This window comes from Cololabis saira, chromosome 6 (genome assembly GCF_033807715.1).
Source record: "Cololabis saira isolate AMF1-May2022 chromosome 6, fColSai1.1, whole genome shotgun sequence".
Taxonomy (NCBI): domain Eukaryota; kingdom Metazoa; phylum Chordata; class Actinopteri; order Beloniformes; family Belonidae; genus Cololabis; species Cololabis saira.
In genome coordinates, this window is record NC_084592.1 from 40,577,158 (window position 1) to 40,594,945 (window position 17,788).

A 17,788-nucleotide genomic window follows, 5' to 3' on the forward strand; every position below is an offset into this window, starting at 1 on the left:
AGGGACAGAGATTTATCAAACAATATTCACTGAGAGGATTCAGTCCAAAACAATCCAAAAACATGCGTAGTAGGTTAATTGATGAATCTAAATTGCCCGTAGGTGTGAGTGTGCATGGTGGTTTATCTCTATATGTCCAGGGTGAACCCCTGACTATCGCCTGAAATTAGCTGGGATAGGATCGAACAGACCCCCGTGAAACCTGAAAAAAGGATAAAGCGGGTATACACGAATCCAGCAAAAACCGGAAGTCGAGCGGCCGCCATTACTGCGGTGGCGGCTCCCTGCCAGGCTCTCTTAATGTATTTGTATCATCGGAAAACTCCTGTCCCGTCGCGTGCAGTTGTTTTGATATTGAATGAAGACGGGACGGACTTTCAAAACTACTTTTCTGTTTCACCGAGTGAACAGACGGAACGCAAAAAAAAAGATGTTAAACTGCTGGAAAGGAACTGGAATTTACCGTGATACCTTAAACAAGGAAGCCAGGGAGCGGTATATGGAGAAAATAATGATTATTAACAGGTTGGGTCCATATGAAATCCCTATCAATGCTCCGTGCCGGTTTCGTGCTTTGTTTGTGGTTTTTTTGTTGCAGATTTCCAGTGCTTGACGTGTGTCTCCGTGTGTTCCTGCTTCCTGGATTGGCAGCGGATGTCGTCACCCCCCCCCCCCCACCCCCTCCCCCCCCCCAAAAAAAAAAAAAAAAAAAAAAAAAAAAAAAAAAAAAAAAAAACACTGGGTTTGTATGTGTATGTTTATGTATGTGTACGCATATGTGTGCGTATATATATGTATATATTACATATAGTAATAATGCACATATATACACTTTTGGTTTCTACCGTCATGGTATAATTCAATAATATGTGTGCAGACAAGGTAAAAAAAAAAAAAAAAAAAAAAGAAATCCCTATCAAAGAGTGGAGCTCCGATGAGGATTTACTGCCGCAGTTCTGCACAACCCACGTCTTAGGCTACCTTGTTTAGGAGTGTTTGGCAGCTGCTTTGGTAAATGTTTGACTCGCCATGTGTTTCAATAAATAAGTATAATAGTACAACATACAGTACATGTTTTGTCTTACTCTTACTTCTCTTTTTTCTCTTTTGACTGGCATATTATGCGGAAGAGGCTCCGAGGCGTGAGCAATATTTTTGTTTTCCTCGTGAGATTATTTTTTTCCTCTGCAGCTACAAATAGAGTTAATATTTTTTCCTCAACAAACTAGCTTTATCTGAAGATTGGGGTTATGTATGTATGTATTCTGTATCATCCGGAGCTGAGATAGTTCTGCCCTTCAATTAGAGACCTGTAATTGCGTTTTTTTTGGTCATCGGACGCCAGGCGATCAATAAAATATTCTTGGATACCTAAAATAAAATAAAACATAAATAGGTGTTGTTGTTGTTTTTTTTTAATCACGTAGCCTTTCCATAATGATTAAATGTCGCGCTGCTAGCTTGCTAACGTCAGCACACGTAACGTATGCTATATTACAGTGTTTTATCATACACTCCCTTATCTCCCTATTCCTCTATTCTTTCCTGCTTATCGCTCAAACAAATCATTATTTATAAATTAACATCAGCATTAATTTAAGATACCTTCATTAGTTATGGGAGGCCACTGTCTAACATCATCAATCCAGCTATTCATAATGCTGTGTAGAGCGTCAGGTTACAATAACAGCTGGATTGGATGGATGGATGGATGGATGGATGATGGATGGATGGATGGATGGATGATGGATGGATGGATGGATGGATGGATGGATGGATGGATGGATGGATGGATGGATGGATGGATGGATGGATGGATGGATGGATGGATGGATGGATGGATGGATGGAGGAGACCTGTAGACCTCTCTGGAGGTCCAGGAAGAGCTGGATGGTCAGAGGGAGGACTGAACTTGCTCTGCTAAAGGTGCCCCCCCCATGACCCGAATCCGGATTAGCAGGAGTTAACAGATGGGCCGTCTTTGTGTGATAAGAGTTTTAAAGATTATATCTTCCGAGTGATGTAGAAACACCGGGGAAGCACTTTCTTCTCATGATATTAGTTGATAAAACCAACAACTCAACGTTTGTCCTTCAAACTGTACAAGAACCACGACTTTCATCTGACAAACTGAAACTATAAATATCCAGACGCCATCACATAATGACCATAATTAGGACGGTCAACACATCTCGTACTTATTTAATAAAGGTAATTTTGTCCGTGGCTTTACAATTGAACTTGCTGATTCTTATCGTCAGACAAGAATATTTATGTTTCTTAAAAACCTGACATGTTTTGGCGATTCCTTACTGGGTGACTGATAAATTGTAAAGCCATGGACAAAATGAACTTTATTAAATAATGTCTCTTACTTCTTCTGATGTCAATCAGCAGAAGTTAATGTTAATGTAAAAACTTTAAACATGTTATCAGTACAATCCAGCTGGAGTCCGTCTCGTGGTATCACCTCGAGGCCCGGAGCCTCCCGCTCCGAGTCTGGCGGTATTTAATAAGAACAAACTAAGAAAAGGAGGTTTCATAATCATGACAGATTTACTTGACAACTCATCAAGTTTTCCTTCTTTTGGCCTTTTTTAAAATCCATAAAGATGAAAGTTTCTCGTTTCACCTCCTGGTGAAATTATGAAGTTACAACGATATGATGTTATAGAGGGAATGTGCATGACGTCACAGATGTGACTTCACAGCGGGTTTCGCCCACTGAATGACAGAAAGACTGAGTGGCAGCGTAAACTTTGAGTTTGAGCACTTGAAAACATCTAAAATGGGAAAGAGCTGTTGTGGGATCGACTGTACTCATAGATTTAGCAAGAAGTCGGAGTTATCGTTTTACAGACTGCCGAAAAATAAGCTTAAGAGAGACAAATGGATCGCGGCAATTTGCAGAAACAACTGGATTCCAGACACCGAAACGTGGATTTGTGGTTCCCATTTTGTATCAGGTAATGTTGGATTTTTGGGTAGCTAACGTTAAACGGTCAAATCATAAAGTTCTGTGTCCTCATCACTTTAATTTCTACAACAAATCCTGCCTTGAAGTCGGACCAAGCATCAAGACTTTTGTAAGCCTTCAAGCTTTGCTTCGTGTGTTTCCCCGGCGTAGAAATTAAGTACATATAAATATCAGGAAACTGGATTCGTGGCCAAATATTAATGTCTGCGGACCACTGGCTCTTGGGGTAACTGTACGGGTCACTGTCAAGTCCAACTGCCTTTAATTTAAGCAGATAATCGGCTGTTTTCCCGTCTTCTCCACTAGTTGCAGCCATTTTTGCCACTCAGTGCGAGTAAGGGGGCGTGATCCCGTGGGAAAGTGACGTCAATGCAAACCCTCTATTACAGAAGACCCGGCTGAAAGATGACGAGCCGCTCGCTCCGATTAGATGGATTCGAGTCATGCACGCGTAATGAGACGCACAAACACGTGCACGCGGCTGCACAGGCCACAGACACTAATCTGCGCAGGCTTACGTTTGGATGCAGACGTCCTGCCGGGCGGATACTGAGCCAGCTCCTTCTCAATGTAGTACAGAACTTTCATTGAGTCCTGGTCTGGACTGCCTGTCAGGCGGTAACCACTGCGCACTGCGGACGTGGACACACACACACACACACACACACACATGGGCATGCACACACGAGAACAAGGCCATGCGATGACACACGTAGACATGATGGATGCTACAGTAACATGCATGACATGGAGACACATTTCTATTGGATTAACGATGAAATGCGGGTTAGTTGAATCACACTTTTACTTCAGACCTAAGCATACCTGTCAAGTCTCCCGTTTTGGCCGGCAAACTACCGTATTTTAACTTTTAATTTTAACTCTTTTCCTTAGTATCTTCCTGTAAATTTCCCTTTTTATAATATAATAATTTTTTAAACTGCAAACTAGGGCTGGGCGATTTTGGACAAAAATAAACTCCTGATTTTTTTCTCTGAAAACCCAATTTTCGATTTCGATTTCGATTTTTTTTGGTAAAACTACAAAAGACAATGGAATAAATTGTTTCAAATATTTTATCTTTATTTTTAAAGAAAAATAGCAAACAAATTTCCCTTTTGGGAATGAAGTGCAATTGAAAGATACTGTAAATCCTCCTTGAGTTTAGTAAAGTGACAACATTTACAATTTTCTTGACCAAACAAAGATGACTAGACGAGCTCTGTCTGTAATGCAGCCAGCTGCAAAGAAGGAAAATCGATTTTCCGATTTTCCTTTTTTTAACATCGTCTTGATTAATAAATCCGATTTAGATTTAAAATCGATTAATCGCACAGCCCTACTGCAAACTGAATTGTCGCAAAATCTGCGATAACTGCCACCTGCTGTAGCCTGGTTGGCAGTTAACGCAAGGTTAGTGGCGACAACGGGAAGAAACTCGGAACAACAAATCAGAGATGGATGGATGTAATGTGAGAGAACATATTTCTGCCAAAAAAGTGAAGACTTTGTGTAAATATCTCTAAAAATGGGAAACCGAATTTGTTTTCCTAAAGATGAGCAGGACAGGGCTCAGTTACGAGTTCTGAAAGATTTGTAACTGGGACCGATGTCAGTCAGTGACCAGAAAGCCACAAATTAACAAATTAAAAGAAAATGTAAATGTTTCACTTGAAGACAATCAATGTAAATAAATAAATGTACTTTAATTCACTTTTGTGTTTTCATTTAGGCACTTTTATAGGAATTACACACATAGGAATGTCCACAGCATTTCAGTGTCAACAAAGGTCGGATTGAGGTTAAACTTTCAGATTCTGAGCACATAATTGTAGTTTGTAAGTGGTTGACAGGTTGTTATTTCTAGATTTCTCGTGAATATGTCTCAAAATATAGGATACTGGACCTCGGTTGTGCTGGTGGGACAGCAAATTTCCCGTATTTTTAAATCCAAAACTTGACAGGTATGGAGAGGATAGAGAGAGGAAACCATTTAACTTGCTGATTCTTTTTGTCGGACAAGAATATTTAGGTTTTTAAATATCTGACATGTTTCGGCGATTCCTTCACCAGAGTCACCAGACGGTGTGTGTATCTCTCCAATTTAATAATAATAATAATAATAATAATAATAATAATATTTCCTTTATTAATCCCACAATGGGAAAATGTATTCTCTGCATTCAACCCATCTCTAGTCAAACTAGGAGCAGTGGGCTGCCATTTTTTGCAACTCACCTGTCGGCCAAATTCACCTGGTGACTCTGATGAAGGCGGAAGTAATCGCCGAAACATGTCAGGTATTCAAAAACCTAAATATTCTTGCCCGACGAAAAGAATCAGAAAGTTAAATTGTGAAGCCACGGAAAAGATGAACTTTATTAATTCAATAAGAGAGGAAACGATGGACTGAAGTTCATCAGGTGATAAATGCACCTTTACCTGCCTTCCAGTGAGGTAAAGAGTTAAAACGGCGACATGGACCCTCACCTCCAGTCAGGTTGTTGTCCACTGAAGGAATGGAGGGGATCTTTGGATCTAGGTGGGAGGACGGGGCCAGAGGGACCACGGTGGGAACGCCGGGGATGTAGTAGGGGTACACGGGAACCGGGGCGGGCGGCAGAGTCTTCGCCAGCTTCCCCGCCTCGTACACTGGACAGATTAGATTTGATTTGAAGATTTTATTTCGAGCATGCATGTTGGATGGATGCTTTGAAAAGGTCTATGACCGAAACGTTGGCCTAATAAACAAGTGTATAGTGAGAAGAAGGTGTGCGGGAGTTTTCTTTTTAAATTTGAACATGCATGTTAAAAAAGAATACAAAAAAGTAAAAAAACAGAATACTAATTATATATATATATATATATATATATATATATATATATATATATATATATATATATATATATACATTCTTACATATAACGAGACGAGTTTCAATAAGCTTACTTATAAAACACCCATACCTACTTTAATAACTGTTCAATACAGTGATATAATACTCAATTATATGTATATATAAATATAGTCAAAATCAAAACAAATCAAAGCAAATGAAAGAAAACAAAACAAACGCCCAGCATTTAGTTGTGCTACTATGTATATATGTATGTACTAATAGAAGTAATTGTAATGCATTACATTATCATTACTTTACTATAATACTACAATATAATACATATATAATTTGTACAGACTCACCCGGCACTTTAAAACCTCATTTTGTACATTTCCGGTCTACATTTTATTTTACTGTTTATACTTTTTATTGTTTATACATTTAATTTTATTTTATCTCTTATATATTTGTTTTTATATTTGTATTGTGTTGCACCAATCCCCAAAACAAATTCCTCGTGTGAAAACTTGGCAATAAACCCTTTTCTGATTCTGATTCTGATTCTGAGAACAATAGACAGCGATGGTATAACAATATACTTGAATAACTATATAAGAGTAGATATGCTATATATACACTGGTTCATATATTTACCTCCAATTATATACATAAAAATTACTATAAATTTATATATCGACATATCTACATACAGGACTGTCTCAGAAAATTTGAATATTGTGATAAAGTTCTTTATTTTTAAATAAAAAAAAAACAAAAATGTCATACATGTACATTCTGGATTCATTACAAATCAACTGAAATATTGCAATCCTTTTATTATTTTAATATTGCTGATTATGGCTTACAGTTTAAGATTAAGATTCCCAGAATATTCTAATTTTTTGAGATAGGATATTTGAGTTTTCTTAAACTGTAAGCCATGATCAGCAATATTAAAATAATAAAAGGCTTGCAATATTTCAGTTGATTTGTAATGAATCCAGAATGTATGACATTTTTGTTTTTGTAATTGCATTACAGAAAATCACAATATTCTAATTTTCGGAGACAGTCCTGTATAACTATAAATCAATATATATATTAATAGAGATATAGATACACAAATACTGTACGTATAATACAACTCAATATATCCATATACATACCTACATATAACATATCTATATCCATAATATATAAAGTCATAAAAGTCTATATATCTACATATATTAATAAATGTACATATCTACATGTTTATTCACATCTGTATTTTGAATAAAATGTTTATCTGTATCTTTTTTTAAATTGTGATATGTTTTGACTTAGTTCCAGCTCCATGCTCAGGCAGGTGAGCGGTAAACGTGAGCACCAGCCCCGTGCAGGGGCCGGTGCTGGCGGGAGTCACTCACGGTGCCGGGGGCAGCAGCAGGAGTCCGGGCAGCAGCAGCAGCGGACGTAGCAGCAGCAGGAGTGAGGGCAGCACTGGCACCAGCAGATCCCCAGCAGCAGCAGCAGCAGGACGCTGCCCAGCACCACGGAGCCCACGAAGGCCCACTCTGCAGCCGGACACAAGCACGGACCAGCGTGAGAGGGAGAACATCGGTACGGTTCACCAACACATGCACACAAGGGCGTAGGTTTGGTCTCAACATCGGTAGGGACGATATAACAGCATAACCTGCATGTACACTTTTTGCTGGGGACGGGACATTAATAAGACCAAACAGATTGGGTGAACGGGGGTCAGGGCTACATTTCACGAATATGAACCTAATTAATGGATAGGCTAAATCCGGGGTCGGCAACCCGCGGCTCTAGAGCCGCCCTAGTGGCTCCCTGGAGCTTTTTCAAAAATGTTTGATTTTTTTTTCTTCCTTTTTTTTCTTCTTTTTTTCCCTTTTCTTTTGTCCTTTTTTTTCTTTCTTTTTAATCTCGACATTTCAACTTTTTTCTCAACATTTCGACTTTTTTTCACGAAGTTTTGACTATTTCCTCGACATTTAAACTTTTTTCTCGAAATTTTGACTTTTTTCTTGAAATTTTGTATTTTTTCTCGAAATTTTGACTTTTTTCTAAACATTTCAACTTTTTTCTCGACATTTCGACTTTTTTCTCGAAATTGTACTTCAACATTAATCTCGACATTTCGACTTTTTTCTCAACATTTCGACTTTTTTCTCGACATTTCGACTTTTTTCTCGACATTTCGACTTTTTTCTAAACATTTCAAATTTGTTCTCGACATTTCGACTTTTTTCTCAACATTTCAACTTTTTTCTTGAGATTGTTCTTCAACATTAATCTCAACATTTCAACTTTTTTCTCAACATTTCGACTTTTTTCTCGACATTTCGACTTTTTTCTCGAAGTGCATAATGGAAAAAAAAATCTTCCCCCAGTTATAACTACAGTAGATACATGCAGCATGTGTTGCCTTCATTCTAAGGCTTATACAAGACTTTTCATTTTTTGCTCTCTTTCAACATTTTGGGTTGCCGACCCCTGGGCTAAATGATCAATGCAAAATAAATCTGTATTGACTTATACTAACTTTCATGTGTATTGGTTCACCTGATACACGGTTCGATTCAAACCTTTGTTTTCAAAAACTACTAAAGAAACATTTTGAAAACTTCCAGAATATTCCAGGATTTTATTAGCAATTTAAATTGCAATATTTGAACATAACTTAAATTATATTAACATACACAATAAATGTATTAATTGTACTTATTAATAATCTCTTAACTATCCAGAATGCAAAAAATAAACATTTGTCTAAGACAGGGGGCGGCAACCCGCAGCTCTAGAGCCGCAAGCGGCTCTTTAGCGCAGCCCTAGTGGCTCCTGTCCAGTTTTTTCAAAAATGTTTGACCTTTTTTTTCCTTTTTTTCTTTTTTCTTCCTTTTTCCTTTTTTTTCTCTTTTTTTCTTCCTTTTTCCTTTCCGTTTTAATCTCAACATTTCGACTTTTTTCTCGAGACTGTACTTCAACATTAATCTCGACATTTCGACTTTTTTCTCGACATTTCGACTTTTTTCTCGACATTTTGACTTTTTTCTCAACATTTCGACTTTTTTCTAAAGATTGTAATTCAACATTAATCTTGACATTTCACCTTTTTTCTCGCAATTTTGACTTTTTTTCGACTTTTTTCTTGAAGTGCATAATAAAAAAAGAATCTTCCCCAGTTATAACTAATATAGATACATGCAGCATGTGTTGCCTTCATTCTCTTTTCATTTTTTGCGTGATGGAAACACCTTTTTCCAGCTCGACTGTATTGTGAATGAGGCCGCTACCTCAGTATACTTCTTTCCTTTAAAATAAATAGCTAAATAAGTGACTCTGATGTCTTGTATTCTTAAGCTATCTAAAATAAATTTACCGGTCACATTAGGTGTATTTGCAGAATGTATCGTATCGAATCGGTATCGCCGATACCAGCCTGAATTTTACTCAATATCAGATCGGAAAGGAACTCAGTGGTATCAAACATCACTAATCTACAGCGGCTCGGCACCCGGCAATAAATCTGTAAAATTGTACTTATACCAGTCTGATGAAGACAGACGATTGACCCTTTATCAGCCTTCTGATTGTTCCCTGACTAAACAATCAGAAAAATCCTTCTCCGTTGCTACATCCAAGTCAGAATATCCGTCTCTCTCATTCACATCAAAGGAAAAAGTCTAGTTTTTACTTGCCTTGTATCAAAATTTTAATCAAATTTTTAAAACTTTGTATTAGTAAAAGTGAACACTTGTAGTGTCGTGATGGTGCAGCGTATTTTTATCCCCAAACTGGCAGAAATCCGATCCGTGTTGCCAAAACAAAGCCGGCTCGGCAGCAGCTACAACCCATAGCTACAACCGCGAACGCGTTTATTTATTTAACTTAAAATAGTTAAGCGGTATGCTCGGCAGAGCCGGTGGTCTTGGCCACCTGAGATCTACAAGACTTTGCAAATAAACAGGCTCTGCTATAACACAAGTATTGATCCTCCTGTCAAGTGTCATCATTAATTAATCATTAAAACATGTAAAAAGCAGAGGCCTTTTCCATCAGAGTATCTAAGGAGCAAAATCTACACCCTAAAATGAAAGTAAAGCACATTTTCCCTCATTCGGAGAGTAACGAGTGTTAGATGAGAGTCAGGTGTTCATCTGTCAATCAAGCAGATCAGTGATCAGCCAGAATCAAACGTTAGTGGGAGCCAGAGAAAGTGCCAGGCAGTGAAAGGAAAGTGCAGCTTAGGGGCCCGTACCTGGCATAATCTCCACATCAAACTCAGGTAGGAGGTCGTTCGGCTCACCTGTCCTGCCTGCAGAGAGAGGGAGAGCACAGGTGAAGGCCGGCAGAGCAAGCAGGGAAGCAAGGGGCCAAAGGTCAGGCCGACGAGCAAACGGCGCAGCAGAGTGAGGGATTAATGGTCATGCTCTACTAGAAGAACTGCAGGAACCAGGGGCCTCATTTATCAACCGTGCGTAGAAAAGGTTCTAAATTCTGTCGTGGGAATGAAATTTAGAATGTGTGTAAGTACAAAAAAATCTGAATTTATCAAACGTGCGGACACCGGTCGTACGCACACTAGTAAGTAGTCAGTGATGAACTGCCATGCTTGTGCATGGTTAGGGTAATTTGCATTCAGAAACGCCTCCAAACGCCTCCAATTGACCATATATGGCAGCAACAACAGTTCCTGCTTGGAAGTGCACGCCAACAGAGCTGGGGCCTCATTTAAAATGGACTGCGTAGAATTCATACTAAAAGTGCACGTACACCCAAAAGCCGAAAATGGCGGGCGCAAAAAAAAATCTGGATCAATAAAACCATGTGCACACACACCTGCACGCAATGTTCGCTTTATAAATCACAGTCCAGCTGGAAGGTTGCTCAGCTGAATCCGCCTCATATCCCGCCCTCTACACGCCCACTTCATACCAAAAATGGTATGTTTTTGCATATGAATGAGCCTGCTGAGCATGCGCAGTGGCTTCCTGCAGCCTGTTTGGCTTCAGGATGAATGAGAAGTATCCAGCCACCGTGCCACTGAATTTCACCGAGATCTGAGATCGAGATGTTGTGGATGAGGTGGAGGACAGGAAAACCACATTATTTGGTGGTCACAGTAAAAGTAGAAAAATAAATAGTATAAAATACAGCGAGTGAGTGGCAGCACGGTGTTGCTGCGCTAAATGCTGTGGGTGCCCCGGCGCAACAGTGGGGGCATGTCCCCCCGTCTTTTCAAAATCATGTTTTTGTCCACTTTTTACAGTTTAAAAACTAACGGTAGGATCAGCCATTAATTGCAAATCATCAACACACCCTGTGCGAAGACGATGCACGAACGGCCCGGCAGCCCCGTTCCCCCTCCCGTCTCCCCTCAGAGCTGCTCAAGGCTGATTTATGGTTCCGCGTCACACCAACGCAGACCCTACGGCGTAGTTGCGCGTCTACGCGTACCCTACGCCGTAGGCTCTGCGTCGTTTTAACGCGGGACCCTCATTTAGTCTTACACTCGCACCTAAAGGTTTCACGCGTGCGTAAAACTCATTATATATATAAAAAAATCTGTGTCCCTTTAGGGAAGAAATGAGGGGCTCCGTGGAGCCCCTAAACGCTCTACGAAGCCCCTCATTTGTTCTGTCCTAAAGCGGTGGAGGAGGTTCCCGGCGTGTCACCGCGGCTGCAGCAGCACCAGAGTCCTGACTGACGCTGAGCTTCACACACAGAGGGACACGATCAGCGCTATTTTATTATAAGTCTGATATGTGATGACATTATTAAGAGTATGACATGAATCTGGCTTCATTTCACCACCTCACAGCCTGCGTCGCCAGTTCCCCGTGTCTTAAGTAAATTCTTACGGGAGGGTCGGGGTTGCCGTAGGGATACGCAGATTTTTCTGTTAGTTTTTTCTTTTTAGATCCCAGGCTTTGCGTAGAAGCCGGCTTGCGCATCTTTCAGGCCCTTTTTGTGCGCAAGCAAGCTTTATAGATGAGGCCCCTGTTCTGCAGAATAAATTAGTCGTGCGTTCCTCCAGGCCACCGGGCAACAACGTTTGACAGAGACATAGTTGCATCGCAGATTATTTGTGCATTGATTGAATGAAATCCTTTCCTGTTCACGTAACTGAATTCATTGTGTGATGGTGCTTTTATTGCGATGTGGGTGCAATCTATAGCTCCAATTATGTTTGGGAATCCGGCGATGGCGTGAAATCCTCGTTTAATTTCGGTTTGTTGGTGATGAGTGTATGGGAACTGGATGTAAGTTGGGCCAGAGAAATTACCGTATTGCATCCAACACTGCCGGCATGATTCTGCTTAGTGTCGGCTGCGAAATGCTGCATATGTCTCCAATCTCTCTCTGAAATGTTCCGGTGGCCAAAAATCCCAGGGTGGACAGGAGCTGGATGTGACTGGGATGGCTTTGGTGCGTTTTGTCTCTCGCTCCAACATAGGTTGTAAATCACGGCATAGATCCGTCAGAATGTTTTTGGGGAAGCGGTACCTGCTGAGAAGCCACTCCGTCTCTCACTGAACAGATCAGCGCGCTCTTTGAAAACGCGCTCCCTGTGGAGCGCACGCTTCTCCAAATCCTCCAACAGTGCAAGATAAGCCATGGTACTTGTATTTTCTTTTCAGGTCGTCCTCCCACAGCTGTCTTTTATAGCTTTTCACACCAATTATTCAAAATGTCTAAATTACTAATAGAGAATTTTTATTGATTAGAGGAAACAGGGAACATGTGTGAAGTTTGAGATTGCTGAACACTGTGACTCTTTTAATGGGTTCTATTTGTAGTTTCACTGTTCTACCACTAGGTTTTGTGTGTACGCATGGTCGGAGCTGTGCTTTAATTTACACACGTTCCTACCCACAAGTACAAGTTGATAAATTCCTCACTTTGCGTGGGAATGTTCTTACGCACACATTACGCACACATCTGTGCGTACGCTCGGTTGATAAATGAGGCCCCAGGTTTTTATTCGATCAGCATGAATGAGCAAAAACAGAGCGTTAGAGAGATAGTGAGGTTTCCTTAAAACGAGGCTGCACCAGGTTCTGATCTCTAATCAGTTTGAAGCAAAAGGCTGCTTTTGTCCTTTATTACAGTAAAACGGAGGGAGGCTACAGGAACAGTTGCAGTTGCAACTTTTACTTCAGTAAAGCTCCTGATGATCAATGACGTAATCTTTGAGCAACCAGCAACGTCTTTTAACGTGAGAAGGCTCCTCTTTTTGTATTGTAAGTAAGCCAAAAGAAGGTATTTCTGATTCTTTATTTCCCGCCTGTTTCAACCCGGTCAAGACAATTATCCCCACCATCTTAACCTCCTCCTAAACCAGGGTGTCTACAGGTTTGACCAAGTTCAATTTAAGACTTTTTAATACCATTTTCAAACCAAATCTATGACCAAAAAGACAGTCACACTGTCCAGGGAAAGTGGAATTTTCGAGCCATTTGTCGCTAAAATTACATTTAACCATATTTGCTTGCCTTGTGTCCAGACTATGTAATGTAAAACTAATGAGAAACCACCCCAAATCATACATTCGCGATGTTAAAACCATAAATTATCAAATGCGTAATACATTTCTAGTCATGAGCAAATGATCAGGCTCCAAACAAAGACCACAATTAAATTGAGTAGATTAAGTTTATTGTGTAAGTTTCTACTTTTGTCTGCCATAATGGAAACCTTTTTGTTAATAATTTCTCCTAAATATTTTGTAAAAACCAGGAAAAGCAGTAAATTTGATCAACCAGCCCAATTGGGCGGAAACCGGCTCAACCTGGTAACGCTGACGGAGGCGTTGTCAAGCAAGCACGTGTCTAACAACTGGTAAACAAATGTATTTTTCCTCAAAACGATTAAATAAACTTTTCCTTTTCAAAGTCTAAGAAAACTTTTTAATGATGACTGTATACATTATATATATATATATATATATATATATATATATATATATATATATATATATATATATATATATATATATATATATATATATATATATATATATATATATGCTCTCTACCCTTTCACAATAAGAGCTTCTGGTGTGAAACGCATACATCATAGTGTCCACCACGACAATATCATGTTATATTATCTTTATCATGTGTGTTTGTTCTTTCAGTTGTAGGAAGGTGTGAGATTCAGGACCGGCAAAATCCCAGGACCGGCCCTGCACAGGTGAGTGATCCTACCAAAGTTGCAGCAACGACTCTTCATCCTGTCCCACTATAAATATTTGCAAACTCTCTGGATGTTTTCGGCCCAGAAACTCACGGTGACTCAACAACGAATCCCAGCAAAGTGAAATATCATCATCTATGAGACGTCTGTGTTCTGCCTTTTGTAAGTAACAATAGATTACGTTTTTGTGAACTTCCCCAGAACCCCTTCTGGTGGTTGTTTATAGCATTGTTTGGTTACCCCCCAAAAAAAAGATACGAGGTAGTGGATAAATCCAAGATCGCTAAACGTAATGCAGACGTTCCACAAGTTAAGCTGATATTAACCTGATATCATTGTCGATCCGGACAAGATTTGTCCGTCAGTATTGCTTATGACATATATTATTATCTTTTTGTTTCGTGTAACAATTGTATCATCATTTGCATATTTATGGTTATAGTTATTATAGTTATGAAAATGTTTGTTTTGCATGTGCTTGCATTTAACAAGCTAATTTGTAATGTCAGTCAGGTGATGCCACATTTTGTATATGTCGGTTTTACGATGGTCAAAGAGAAGACAACGGTCAGAGGCCATTCTTCAATAAACCAGCTAAAAGAAAGAAAATGTTGCTTTTTGGAGCATCGTTATCTTGCTGTCTTGCTGGTGAACACCAGAAAAAGTGCCGCCCTTCACCTAAATAAAGGAGGGATGAACTCCAGCAGTTTCCCGAGGCCCTAAACAGTACTTAGCTGGTATAGATAATAGATGGTTTGGTGGATCATCTAGGACTTTTAATATCTGTATTGTTTACCGTTGATTGACAAAATACTGGACTGAAATTCACACCTTTCCCTAAACGTATACACAAGAGTTTAACTTCAGACTCTTATAAGTTGTGCAGCTCATGTTGCTTTAGGATGACTAAGGGCCAATCCCAATACACCCCTTACTTTCTTTCACTAGCCCTACTTTCTACCACTAGCCCTCCCTCACTACCACTACCCCTAAAAAAGAAGCCACAGATTTTAGGGCACTTGAAATCTTCCCAGGGGCCTGTCCCAATACTCCCACTACTCCTACTTTCAGCACCACCACTAAAATCAGGAAGCTGAGAGCCAAAAGCTGTTTTAATTTCAGCTGTAGCGCTGTTAATATGCCACTTTATTAAGTTTTAATATTTTTTCAGGCGTAAAAGTAACCGTTAAGATCCCCAACCTGGGCTCAGTTTATCCAAATAACGCCTGTTAAGAAATTTGATCTGATGTTTTCAGCGATGATAAGAGCCGCCAGTCCGGGGAGCAGCAGCAGCAGCAGCCGGAGTACACACGTGATCGTCCCGGGGAGAAACCTGCAGCTCTATGGAGAATTACCACTGGCTGAAATAAATCATTTAGGAAGATAAATGTTGGTTTAATAGATGAAATCTAACAGTTGTAGCTACGCCTTGACAAATACCTTTGTCATTCATTAATCTCACAATCCTTCAGCTTTATTTCATCATCCATGAACATCTAAAGTAGTTCACTGCAGTAGTTGTGTGTCAAAACCAATCTTTTATTTTGATAAGTCTTTTTAAATAAATGTAGTTATTAAATTTGACATCAGTGACTGAGACTGAGAAATTTGATCCGAAAATTTCGGGATTTCTGCCTGCCTGCCGGCTCGGGAGCTGATTTATGGTTCTGCGTTAAATCGACGCAGAGCCTACGGTGTAGGGTACGGCGTAGGGTACGGCGTGCGTCGCCGCGTACCCTACGCCGTAGGCTCTGCGTTGGTGTAACGTGAAACCATAAATCAGCCTTTATTCTGGCGAGGTTTGAAAAAGACTTCGCAACAACGGGCAAACGAGTGATTATGTACATTCTCTGAGTGAATATTATGAAAGTAAAATATATATTTCTCGCTAGAAATGTAATCAAAATGCATTTTTATGCAGAAACTAACTCAAAATATTGATTTTATTCACTAAAAAATAAGAAACGTCCGCCATGTTTTTTTTTTTTGATTCAGTCCGCAAATGACGACGAAAAGCATTCTGGGAAATTTTTCTGGCCCTAGTTCAGCTAGTGAGCATCCGAAAACCCTCGATCTGTAGGGCCAGATTCATAGCCACTACACGCGTTTTCTTCGTGAAAAGAGGAATTGGGACACCACTACCCTCACGGGAACGCACAAAATGTAGGGGTAGGGATGAAAACTAGGGGTAATGGGAGTATTGGGACAGGGCCTAAATTGTTTCTTTAAACCTTTCTATGACTTCGGTGTTTCTGTGGCAGGATGCACGCCAATCTTCCGTCTCAGACTCAAAATTAAAATGAAAATAAACACACGTAGTATTAAACATACTACATGGACACAGACGCAGCCACAACAGCTCACATCCACCAGGAAAAGGAGGGCGAGAGGAGTGTTTGGGAAACTGGGGCGCAGAGAGAATCCAGGACAACTATGTACCGTGGCAACTCGTCAAAAAAAAGGGTCACACAAGTGTGCTGGGTCGGTGTGAAACAGGGCACGTTTTGTGCTTCATGTGCAACATAAAGAGGCCAGAAAAGACTGAAGGTAGAAAAACACAGAGCTTGCTCTGTGGGTGTTCAGGTGCTTATTATGAGATCTGGACAAAGACCATGATTACAGCAAAGACCGGTGGAGGTCTGACGTCTCTGACGTGTCTGACTACGTGGACGGACCGGACGCCGGTCCTCCTCCGAGTCTGGAGCGAGCTCAGCAGCCTGTTAGCCCGAAGAACAATAAGTAATCTGAGTACTTTGGCCTGGCACACTCATCTACATACCAGGAGTGACACCGAGTAACCCGAGCGAGCTGGAAGCGGGCGGAGGAGTGAGCGAGGAGTGAGTAATGGAGGAGTATGGGAGGAGAATTAGGAAGAAAAAGGAAAAGGAGGGAGCAGATTAATCCACCAGCGCTGGTTTCTTCTTTTCTTTTGTAACTTCTGCTATTTTTTTTGGTTTCTCTTAGCGTGCTGACCTCTTCTTGTTCTGGTGAAGCCCCTGTTTTGTTTGGCTTTATCTTTGACTTTTCCCGTTTTCCTGTTTTACCTTGAAAGTTGAATTTCTTGCGTGATAAGTTCTTGTTTTGACTTCCTTCGTTCCTATTGGCCCTGACTCCCAACGTTTCTGGAGCGCAAACTCGGAAGAAGAGCTTTGGAGGACGGGAGGACGGATTTCAGCCTTTGAACAGCTGGAACATCCGTGTATTTGATGACATCACAGCTCTACTGATTAACACTTCAAACATACATGTAATTAAACATTTGTATTTTGCATCTGATTTAATGGTTTGGTGCATCTGCATGTGTCTGTATTTAATTACAGTTTTTTGTTTATAACTATAACTAAATCGTTGTAATTGATTAAGTATCAGGTCCATTTCAGTGATGCCGATATAAGTAATCTGATTACTATAATGGTAAATAATGTAATTTCAAGTTGATAATTGTATCTTTAATATTTAAAATTCAGGTTTCATCCCCAAATTAAGTCCAGTTTAAATCGACATTTACTATTCATGACTTTTCTGAGGTGGAGGGGGGTGTTGGAGGCTGGTTATTCTGCTAGAGCAGGGGTCGTCAACCCAAAATGTTGAAAGAGCCATATTGAACCAAAAACACAAAAAACAAATACCGGTATGTCCTTAGCCGCAAAAAATGAAAGATCTTCGAATGAAGGCAAATTGCGAAAGGCGAAATGTCGAGAAAAAAGTCGAAATGTCGAGAAAAAAGTCAAAATGTCGAGGAAATAGTCAGAATTTTGAGAAA

The 17,788-nt window shown here is 40.0% G+C and overlaps 1 protein-coding gene across 2 annotated transcripts in view; it reads right to left on the reverse strand.

Annotated features, from left to right (window-relative positions):
* LOC133446192 (immunoglobulin-like domain-containing receptor 2) overlaps window positions 1-17,788 on the reverse strand; it is a 32,959-nt gene that overhangs the window by 2,599 nt on the left and 12,572 nt on the right. Inside the window, exons 4-7 of one of the 2 annotated variants that reach the window (XM_061724114.1) lie at window positions 10,085-10,141; window positions 7,227-7,373; window positions 5,468-5,629; window positions 3,496-3,609 (exon numbers count right to left, since the gene is read on the reverse strand). In XM_061724114.1, the coding sequence (XP_061580098.1) occupies window positions 3,496-3,609; window positions 5,468-5,629; window positions 7,227-7,373; window positions 10,085-10,141 (480 nt within the window). The remainder of the gene's footprint in view (window positions 1-3,495; window positions 3,610-5,467; window positions 5,630-7,226; window positions 7,374-10,084; window positions 10,142-17,788) is intronic. The other variant, XM_061724115.1, reaches the window with a different exon arrangement.